Here is a 10486-nt window from a genome sequence, read left to right on the forward strand (position 1 = left end):
CACGCTCCGCCGTCAACGATGTAAACAATATTTTCAAACAAAAATATTTTTGAAAGATGTAGTCAAAAGTTCCGTTTGTTTTTGTTGTTTTTAAATTGATCTCATTAAAATATGTCTCATTTTGGCAAGCCAGCTTCCTTTGAGAATCATAGGAGAAGTAAGTGATGTTTTTGTGATTTTATTTGGTTGAAAATAGCTGAGAGAAAGTCGTTTCGAGTAACTAAAGCGTCTGTTGCTTTGCAACAAAGTGGTTTAGTACTTGAGAACTCACACATGTGTGTCTGTGTTTTTGTCCTCTTTTAGCTGCGGCGTTTACGTTTAAAAAGAGATCTGAAAGGGTGGATTGGCGAAAGCTAGGTAGGAAAAGTACGAATTCATTGTACATTCGTACGACACTCGAATGTGACTGATTTTAAGAGCTGAATTCCTTTAGAGAGAGACTCCCCTCTAATCTTACTAAGGAATGCTTGAAATTCGTGGCCGTGAAAGTGCTTAAATTCCAACTCTCTGAGATCTACGAACCCTGTTAATACCAATTTGATCTGATATATGAATTTCGTGCTGAACGTTCAATTATTGACCCTCTTTGTCTTCAACTCAATATTACACGTAACCAGTTGACAAAGTTCTAATAAGTTTTAAATGCACAGGGTAGTTCACGTCACGTTAAGTGATTATTTATCGTAGTATAATTTTGAGAATGAAATGCGAGACCTAGCTATGAAACATAGATCTTGCTGGTCTTTTAGCTGCAGTTGATGTTAACAGAATCGCAAGGGAACTTGATTTCAAAAGTTTGCAGGAGAACATCATGAATATTACTTTTTGCAACATTGAGGCTGAAATGGTAATTGCAATTGCAATAAATGTACACATATATACAATTATTTATGTGGGTATAACTGATTTGTTCACCATATTTATGAAGTATTTATTAACATGTGGTTTCATATCATTTCCAACAGGACTCGCACCTTGTTGATCCAAATTTTGTAAAGTTATTTCAACTGTCACAGCTCATTATAGAGTATTTGATGGTGAGAAACAATTAAATAAATCAACAGAGGAATTCTTCCTTCAAAAGCTAGTCTATGCGGCCATGTATGAACTTCTCTTTTTCTACCACAGCATTCACAGCAGTTTCTTCAGTTCAAGATCAATGAGATGGAAGCCACTTTGAAGGATAATGAACAGGTCTGCTAGGATAGATTCTTCCGAGCTGTTTCACACTAAGAATTAAAACAAATTTCAAATTTGCATTTCTAAGGGTCTTGAGAAGAAATCAAAAGAGTTGGAAGAGAAACAAAACTCTGTGAATCATCTGAAGAAGGAAAATCGTAAGGCTCGTAAAATGCTTGCAGAATATCAGCTGATGATGAGAACAGGAGCTAGTGGGATGCACAAGGTTTGCATGGGATGTTGAAGGATCATTGGTGATTCAACCTAATTAACCCTAAGAAGTCTCTCTTAGCATTCTTCAATGGATAGCTAGGCCAACTGCAGTCTTCTCTTTAGGTCTGCTCGTACAATCCAATTTTCTCAACTAAAATTCACTTCTGATGTATGAATTAATGTAGTCTGTTATTAATAAAACAGTACTGCATTGGCTGAAGTTGATTTGCTGCCCATATACATTGCAAGTCAACAGACTATAACGCATCCATCAGAAGTGAATTGTATCTGACAAAATTGGATCATGTGAACAGACCTTTAGGATCACTTTGTAAAGTATTTCATCAGAGATCTTGTATGAAAACTGTTGTCTATTTTTCCTAGTGTCCTTTTTGTCCAAAAGTGTTTGTGAGCAACGATTATTTACTGGCTCATCTCCAACGTCGTCATCCTGAACAGAACTCTCAAATGACGAATGGTTTTGCAAGACAAACCACGAAGGAATCACGTCCTTTACAAGACAGCAACACGGCTATCAATGGAGAGTTATTACAAGAGTTGAGCGAGATAAAGGAGAGATTAGCTTCGACTGAACGACAGCTCAAACAAGAGAGAAATGAACAACAACGCATCGAGGTTCACCTTTTTGTATTATCTCTCTTGCGTGTGATGAAAATCAATCTATTTCTTAAGAAATCACGATTCTCACGCGAGTATTACTTCATCGCAGTTATTTTTGTTGTATCTAGAAAGAGGACAAAGAAATGCACAAAATAAAAGAACTTGAAGACAGATACACGCAGTGGAAGGAAGATGAACAACAGCGACAAACGGTAGAGGAATTTTGCCCAATTTTCGCCTCAGGTCTTTCAGTATTTTGGCGCAATTAAATGCCTGAATGTGCTCCTAAAATAATCAAATCCCACCTCTGTTGTTTTTAGCATGAAATGAGAGAGTTCAAAGATTCCGTTATGCTCGAATTGAGACAAGTTCATGATGAAAAAAACGCTTTGGAACAGGTTTGAAAACTCTAAGTTTCACCCATGTTAATTGCACTTCAAAAGCCCGATGTAAGTGGTAGAGTGTTTGATAGATTATACAAGTTGTGTCGAGTAATTGATCAAAGTGTATCCTTGTTTCAGAAAATTGTTGATCTTCAGCAAAGATCAGGTATAGTAGCTTTCTGTTTGAACACCTCATCGACCATTTTATTGATAAGTTTTAACCAACGATCGCTATTTCTTTAGAGAGGAAATCTTTAATACGTGGAATTCAGGTTCGTCCTTCATCATGACTTTATGGCGCCCTATTACTGTTGTGTATAGCTCATGTCTTGAGTTTACAGGATGTCATTTTTCGGAGTATGCTTTTTCTTGTATTTCATCATTCTTTCTTCTTTGTACTTTCAGGACGAAGACGAGACCGATGCTCCTTCAAGCAAACAACAAAGGCAGGATATGGAAGTCATTCGAAGGGAACTTCATCAAGAGGTACAGTACTCGCTGGCATATAAGGCTAGAAATAAATATATATTTAATAGAATTCAATAATTTTAAGAGAACTGTAACTGATGAGTTTCATCTTGGCACATTCGAAATTGCCTTTTTACATCTGATTACTGCAAAATCAATCAAACTTTGATCAAAGTATTTTGCTTCGTTGATTGTTCTAAGATATTTCGATTGTTATTTGATATCGGTCCAATGAAGGACCAAAAAAAATTGCACAGCCGGCCATATTTCAGGCCGTCTGGCGGGGTATTGGTATAAGTTTTCAATCAGCAATAATCGCGCCTCAGATGAACTTCATCAGCTACGATAATGCCACTGCGCAAAGCTAACAAAACTAACGTGAAATCGGTACTTAAACGACAAGCGTCATCGCAACGCGTGTGGGACACACGTGGGCGCTAATTACCATGCATGCGCGCGCATGCATATCAAATTTCGAATCCATTTATCGTCAATGAAGGCCAATCCTGGTGATTTGTCGTGATTTTTCGATTGTACGCTTCAGGTAAACAGCATCCAAACGCACGCTGAGGAAGAAATGAAAAAAATGTCGGAGAAATGGAGAAAAAAAGAAAATAAGATGAAGAAGGAAAACGATGCGGAAAAGCAAAAAGTAAAACCCGGTTTTCACCTTTTTGAAGTCTCTCAGATCACAGTTGAAATTTACCGCTGGTTATTGCTAGATACTAAAGAATATTTTAACAAATACTAAGAGGGATAACTCTGCGTTAATCTCTGTTCTATTTCCCTCAAATAGCCCCAGTGATTTCTGCAAAACATACCAGTTAAAACAAGCGAAAATTTCAGCACAAATGCAGAGATTTTTACAGCGTAATAGGGCTGGTTTTCAGTTAGCCGTAATTGTCGTGAACACTTGCCATCTTCACCGATGTGAAATAGTCCGATGGCAAATTTGTCTTTATGTTCTCTGTATGTTAATTGCCATCGTTGACTGCATACACATAGCTATATTCTAATACATCAACCACCTTCACATGCATGGTGTGAGACAATCACGACTAAATGAGAACCAGGCTGAAATCAGATCTACGAATAGCTTAAAATTATCGAGCCGTGCGGTCGCCGTGCGGTCGCCGTGCGGTCGCCGTGCGGTCGCCGTGCAATCGCCGTGCAGTCGCCGTGCGATCGCCGTGCGGTCGCCGTGCGATCGCCGTGAGGCCGCCGTGCGGTGTGTGCAAAACTTGTTCACCTCTCAACGAGAACTTTGCTGTTCTTTAACAGTACGAGTCTATGTACCGACAGTTTAACGAGGCTCTTGAAGCAGAGAGGATTGAAAAACAGAAAATGATCGTTGGTTTTGAGGAACAAATGAATGAAATGAACAAGGTGCAGTATTGACTGCATGATGTCAAAAATACTGCCATTATTCTACGGTTTTAACACATTGTTCTCGTATTGTAGAAAATTGCCGAGCGTGAAAGATTGTCCGAAGTACCGAAAGTAAGTGTCTTTGAAACCTTTTCAAATACTCAGATTGTATGACTTATGTCAATTTCTTGTGTGTATTTTAAGGGCAGACCGCCACTGGCTCCAAATACCGCAGATCAAGTTGGTAAGTGAACTGTCGTATGTCTTGGAATATCTATAAGAAAATCTATACGAACCAAGTAACGGTGCACCCAAATAACATAAGTGGAATGTTTCAACAACGGAATTATGATACTTTTTTAGGTACAATCAATCGAGAGTCTCAGAGACCAACGTCGCGTCAAGAGGAACCTCAAGAAAGTTAGTTTTGTTCTATGATGTGATATGGCGGTGTTTTAATAAGGAGGGTGGATGATTAGTCGACGGGGGGGGGGGACAAAATCTAGCAATGGAAAGCATAGAAATCCTTCATATTTTGAACATTTTGTGCTGCGTTTTAGAATTAAGAGTATGAATCATTATTCATCCGCTATATTTCTTTCTAGATGACACCATTACACTGTATGTTGCTTTCAATGGCACCAACTATCAGCTTCGTAGAAATTCGTCATCTTCGTCTCGCGATTGGTCAGATCAGTTTTCATTCGACGCCTATTTGCAGGCAAACGAATCCTTCGAGTATCCCATCTACGTCTTCTCGGCAGGCGGGTCGCCGTATTGGCGGCAGTACATTTCGACCAACCCCTCCCCTCCTAGTTCCGAGTATCGTACCGACTACATGTTCTATGTCTCGTCCGCACCGCTGGCAAGAACGATTGCGTGCTACGTCCAGGAGAGCGGCAGCATTCCAGTCATCAAGTCGTGCATATCTAAGAGCGCAAAGCTAACTGGATGGAGGAGCACAGGAATCATTTTTTATGCTTGGAAATCTACAAGACCTGGCAGCCCAACAAAACGTGAGCAAAATCCTTTGAATCACGTGTATGTTCAACCGGATTTTCACTGGCGCATAAACAGTTTATCTTAAATCAAGTTCATCTCTTGTATTTTAGCTCTAAACAGATCAGGAACATTCATGTCTGACACAGGAACCGAAGGAGATGATGGCTCAGAATCAGGTGACTCTTAGAGGCTGTTTTGATTCATCGTATCCTTCTTTTGATGTATGTGGTTTACTGGATTTGTAAGCACAAATACTGTAATCGGCCCACGACATGTATAGTCGTTGCCGTACTGTGTGACATCACATACATCAAAAGGAGAATCGGTGATGTCGATCGATGACTCATGAACGAACTTTTTCTCGCGATATATTTCAGACGATGTTTCTGTGTCCAGTTTAAACACTGCAACAGAGAGCGCAAAGAAGAATTTGGCGGAGGCGATACAAATGTAAGAATCTAATCGTTTTGTCTTGCTCTTTTGTTGAAAATGACCTTTTTATTGACGAAACATCTTTCAATGTAGAAATCGTTCAAAAGTCGAGGAACTCCAGCAGCAGCGAGCACTTCCTCCGCCACCAGCTCCGGCGGAAGATTCGCGAGATTCTGAGTACGTGATTCTGGTTTGAGTGTCTCCGCAAAACAAACATGGAGGGAGGAGAGGGAGAGGCGGATTGAGGGAGGGTGGGATGGGGATTTTGAAGGAATGGAATGAACGGGGATGGAGTTAGAAAGATAGGGACTTATTTTCTTGTGTCGGAAGTAGGGAAGGTATGATGAAGGAAGGTCAAGGAGAGAATTGGGATCAAAGGAAGTAATGATGGGGGAAAAGGAGGTAGAAAAGGAATGAATAGGGATCAGGATGAAGTGAATCCTGAAGAAAGGATGAAGTAAATCCTTTTGTGATCAATTTTTCTTCTTTACCCAACATTTTATATTTGTTTCCATAGGAGCGAGGAAAACGAATCAGAAGAAGATTTGGTAAGCACGAGCATCCATGATACCAGAATATGCAACTAGACATCTGCATAATTATCCTACCTTGTCATGTTACTATAGGGAACAACACTAGAAACTGGCACCTTTAGGCCGTTTGAGAAATTCCCTGAAGTTACAAGTGAGTAGTTTGTGGTTCATTCACTGCTTGAAAAGATTCACCATCAGTTACGATATTCGAGTTTGATGCAAGGCCAAACTGAGTGATAATTTGTATTTTGGAACTTCATCTATTTCTGTGGTAGCGCGATACAACCACAGACAAGACACGTTAGAAGAATGCAAAGAAGAAGTGCGAGAAATTTTTGAACAAAGCTTGGCTAAGCGAGGAATTCAGCCGGTAATACATCCATAAGACGATTGAAATTCTTCTTTGCTCGTCCCAAGAAATTGAAGAATGTATACATTCAGATACAATAATTCAATTTCGTGTGCTTTCAAGGAAAGTAAACGTCTTTCAAGCAAACAGCTGGAGTCGAGGATGGAGTCGTTGAGATCTGAACAAGAAGGACGAGCTAAGGTATCTTCGCCAGCGTTTAACGAATCTCTTCTGTACCCGAGAAGATATGAAATAAGGAGAGCGTATTTTGTTTGAATATGGTTTATTTTGGTGAATTTGAACGAGTTGTGATTTATTTTTTGTGCAAGATTTGGTTCTTATGATTTTGTGCTCATCTACAAAAATTCATTAGAATTTCTGTGCGAGGACAAGGTCATAAGAGCCAATTTTTTGTGAGTATGGATAAATGACATGTCAAGTTGCCCTGTTCCCGCTTCGATTGACATCGTTTGAGATCACCTTTCTTGAAAAGAAAGTCCACATCAGAGGCCAGAAACATCATCTGTTTTCTTTCAGAAATTCAAGAATTTCAAGGAAATAAGAAAACGAAAAGCGGAAGAGGTCGACGTCATGGCAAGAGGAATGTTAAATTCAAAGAGACCGGCGAGGCTTGGGGACGAGCCGCGAGGTATTACTAGGTCCTGGGACTGGCAGTCACGTGAGCATATTTTAAAATGATCAACTGTTCGTTATAGTGAGTTCTTCTCAGCGTACAATCCCGTTAAAGCCGTCATTGAAGTCAGCGGCAAGTGCGATCACCGCAGCCAGAGGCTTTGCATCACGGGATGCAAGTTCAAGGAGTAGGCCTGCAGAGCCTGCCTCAGCGAGGTATTTCATTCCTTAATATCTAACGGTGGGACTTTGGATGACTTTTGCAATAAAGCCTGATGATCTTTTTGAATAGTCAGACAACATGCAGATCTCAAAATGACCCATTTCTCCCTTTATGTGCTAGTGACTGTGTGTTGTATGAAATAAATCGAGCCACTCTTCTTTTCTTGAAAATATCCCGTCATATAATTTATATTTAGGCCACCAAGTGATGGCAACCGCAGTCCAGTGAAACCCGGAGGCTCGTTCAGTGCAACGTCAGAGAGTTTCTCAGAGGAAAGCAAACTGGGAGCTAGTAATGAGAGGAGAGAACTGACTGATGAAGGTTCAGATGAGGATACTGATTGGGATTCAGCGTTGAGGTGAGATGTTCATCCACAAAATAGATTTACTCGGGCATATTTTAAGGTTATATTAAACCATGTCTTGAGAGCTTCGAGTTGTTTTTTTTGGGGGGGGGGGTTAGAATTGATCTATACAAATCATCCAAACATAGCTCTTCTTGCACTAACCAAACAGCTTGAACTTTACAATATGTTGTTGCGTTTATCGAGAATGAGTTACAATGCAAAGAGTTCCAGCGCCGCCTGCTTAATCAAATACTTTTCTTTTTAATATTTCTAGTGGAGATGAATCTCCAAGCAGACAAATGGTTCCTAAAGTTTCTGTCCATGTTCCTACGCAAAGATCCCAGGTTTCCCGGGTAAGCTTGGTGAAGCCCCCTGAAACGTGCCACGTCGTCTGAATGTTTGTTTGTGAATGAAAGATGCTGAAATTTTATGTTCTATAACAAACAGGTGCAAGAGCTCGCGTCTAGTTTGGAGGAAAGTTTAGAAAGAACAGCAGAGAACAAGAAACCAGCTGGTGCTGTGGCTTTGATTCACTCAACTCCGAATACTGGAGCTAAAACACAATCGAAAATTGAAGTATGTTTTTAACATCGTAAATACACCTCCTGTGTATGTTTCAGGAATTGAAGCTCAGCTGTGATATTCGCCCGTCACATCCTTGCACCGTTGAACCGTTTATGTTTTGTTCTTCATCACAGGACTTTGATGACGACAGTGATTTCCTGTCCAGCTCCCCTGAACCAGACAGCAACATTCAAAAACAAACGCAAGGGTATGAATGATGATGATGTTTTCATGATGACCAATTTTGTTTATACCAGATAGTTTTCGTGAACTTTGTGCCTTTGTGAAACATAAAGCAGTATCTGAGATCAAGTACGCCAATTGCTTTGTAAATCAGAAGCTAAAATGTTCTCGTTCTTGTAGAAACTTAAAGAAACAATCACATTTGCCAGGTTAGTGGATATTATGACTCGAATATGTAACCACGAATAACTCTTAAGATGAGCTTGACCCTGAGCTTTAAACGTAGAAAGTATTAAAATTGTATTTTGCACTTATATTCCTCCACAGACAATATTAACCTGATTGCAGTTCACCATTAGGCGCTCAGTTTGACCTGCCATTTAAAGGCAATCTTGCCGTTCTTATTTTCTAAAACTTGAGTGTCTTCTTTCCAGGAACTGGCACTAGTGCGGGCAAACCTGCTGTTGAGCCGTCACCCAAGAAAGGCGTCAAGTTCAAAATGGACAACTTCAGTGACTTCGACGAGAGTGACTTGGACATTGAAAATTTATCGTAGAGAACAGGGATCGTATGTTTTTAGCAATGTACATACTGTGTTATATGTTGTAGGTAATGTGAGAAATTCGTTCTGGATCTGTTCGTAAATGTGTAAATTCCTAAGCTTACGGCTTTAAAACAGGTTAGCTAACTTCATGCGGGCAAGTGTAACATGTTTTTGCCTAATGCCACACAAAAATGGCGGAAAAATACCGCGAGAAAATAATTTTATTTTGCGGATCATTACAACTGACCAGTCCATCCATAGTTGTCGACTCACAACCGAAATTACATGACGTTGTAAGCAAGTGTGATGACGCAATGCGATAGGCGCGCGATATGTTAATGAGATGACGTAACAGTGGAAAGACGACCGTTGCAATTAGCACAATGGCAGCCGAGAAAGGCATGAATAGATCTTGTTATGGCGTACAAGAATATAGTCCTGAAGCGATTAAGGAACAATGGCGAGAGTTTATGAGGGTACTGTACACTTTTACAACATACTTTCAATGATTCAAGTAGAAATATAAGCAGCAGATTGTGGTCTGTCATTGTAGTTTGTGGTCCTTCATCAATCGTAAATTATGGTGATTGATCGATGATGGTAATTCTGACTAATTCATTATTGATCATGGTGCATGGTGATTGTTATTGGTCATTGATTGTAACCAAAATCAAGAATGCTGAAAGTGATTTTATAGCCAAGATCTCTCAAAAAACTCATTACATTTATGACTTTTCAACAGAGAGAATGTGTTAAGAAGTGTAATCTTGCGTATTACAAACTGGACGTTCAAAAGAAACGCACCAATGCCGAGGACTCCTCAAAAAGCTTAACTTATTTCAACAACAACAAAAAGGTCAGTTCCTTGTTTCCTGTCATAGTGAGTTAAGATTCACCAAATCTACGACGCGGGCGTGACATGAAAACAGCCGCAGTGTTAGAAAACCAGTATTAATTTGTTTTACACACGGCTCTGACTTTGTCTAAAAAGGAGTGTTTATAATTTCTATCCCTGTTGGGAAACTGTGAAAATTAGAGCAGTATTACCTCATCACGTCCGCGTCGTAGATTTAGTGCATCTTAAACTCGCTAATATCCTCATTGAACGACTTTCCAACTGAGGTTCGTTTATTTTCGGTCTCTTTAGAACGACACAAAGTCAACATACGACAGAACGTTTCACATCCAGCATGGGTACTGTAGCAGGATACACAGGGATGACAGGGAACACACGCAGGGCCTTGACGTACACGCCGAGGAACAAAGTAAGGCAGTCCCAATTCTTTCATCCTCCGTTTACGGCCATCGACCTCCCCTGGAAGTTCCATCACGTCAGCATGTTCGAGTAGGACAGGTGAAGAGAGATTTCTACCGACATTGTGGAGCGACGATCCCGAACGAAGAATCGGTACTTAAAGTACAAGCCAGAAAATAAGTTGCTTCAA

At 40.1% G+C, this 10486-nt stretch overlaps 2 protein-coding genes and 1 non-coding gene across 3 annotated transcripts; 2 read left to right on the plus strand and 1 right to left on the minus strand.

The window, feature by feature from the left end:
• The first annotated feature begins 28 nt into the window (after positions 1-28).
• LOC114517034 lies at positions 29-9204 on the plus strand. The gene is made up of 33 exons (XM_028536675.1): positions 29-157; positions 304-357; positions 750-847; positions 966-1037; positions 1129-1194; positions 1268-1405; positions 1777-2028; positions 2142-2225; positions 2334-2411; positions 2535-2562; positions 2640-2668; positions 2802-2882; positions 3409-3516; positions 4146-4250; positions 4326-4364; positions 4437-4476; positions 4596-4652; positions 4838-5248; positions 5345-5410; positions 5612-5684; positions 5760-5843; positions 6184-6214; positions 6293-6350; positions 6475-6569; positions 6672-6749; positions 7086-7197; positions 7265-7397; positions 7601-7762; positions 8025-8103; positions 8198-8326; positions 8449-8522; positions 8678-8706; positions 8932-9204. The coding sequence occupies exons 1-33, from the start codon at positions 112-114 to the stop codon at positions 9051-9053; spliced, it is 3111 nt and encodes a 1036-aa protein (XP_028392476.1). The 5' UTR covers positions 29-111; the 3' UTR covers positions 9054-9204.
• On the minus strand, positions 3092-3230 carry LOC114517399. Its single transcript, XR_003686380.1, has one exon. It is a non-coding gene; the product is annotated as a U4 spliceosomal RNA (small nuclear RNA).
• A 144-nt stretch (positions 9205-9348) lies between the features above and the next one.
• On the plus strand, positions 9349-10476 carry LOC114517141 (uncharacterized protein C5orf49 homolog). The gene is made up of 3 exons (XM_028536800.1): positions 9349-9544; positions 9784-9897; positions 10189-10476. The coding sequence occupies exons 1-3, from the start codon at positions 9425-9427 to the stop codon at positions 10474-10476; spliced, it is 522 nt and encodes a 173-aa protein (XP_028392601.1). The 5' UTR covers positions 9349-9424.
• The last annotated feature ends 10 nt before the right edge of the window (positions 10477-10486 follow it).

Source organism: Dendronephthya gigantea, unplaced genomic scaffold (genome assembly GCF_004324835.1).
Source record: "Dendronephthya gigantea isolate DGI-Jeju-01 unplaced genomic scaffold, DenGig_1.0 000007F, whole genome shotgun sequence".
In the NCBI taxonomy this organism is placed as follows: Eukaryota; Metazoa; Cnidaria; class Anthozoa; order Malacalcyonacea; family Nephtheidae; genus Dendronephthya; species Dendronephthya gigantea.

What these genes read in the sequence shown, in the direction of transcription:
- LOC114517141 (XM_028536800.1), top strand. Translation starts at nt 9,425, where the DNA reads ATGGCAGCCGAGAAAGGCATGAATAGATCTTGTTATGGCGTACAAGAA. An exon ending in ACACTTTTACAACATACTTT is followed by an intron (nt 9,545 to 9,783) that starts CAATGATTCAAG and finishes ACTTTTCAACAG; the next exon opens with AGAGAATGTGTTAAGAAGTG. An exon ending in ATTTCAACAACAACAAAAAG is followed by an intron (nt 9,898 to 10,188) that starts GTCAGTTCCTTG and finishes CGGTCTCTTTAG; the next exon opens with AACGACACAAAGTCAACATA.
- LOC114517034 (XM_028536675.1), top strand. Translation starts at nt 112, where the DNA reads ATGTCTCATTTTGGCAAGCCAGCTTCCTTTGAGAATCATAGGAGAA. An exon ending in AAATACCGCAGATCAAGTTG is followed by an intron (nt 4,477 to 4,595) that starts GTAAGTGAACTG and finishes ATACTTTTTTAG; the next exon opens with GTACAATCAATCGAGAGTCT. An exon ending in AACAAGAAGGACGAGCTAAG is followed by an intron (nt 6,750 to 7,085) that starts GTATCTTCGCCA and finishes GTTTTCTTTCAG; the next exon opens with AAATTCAAGAATTTCAAGGA.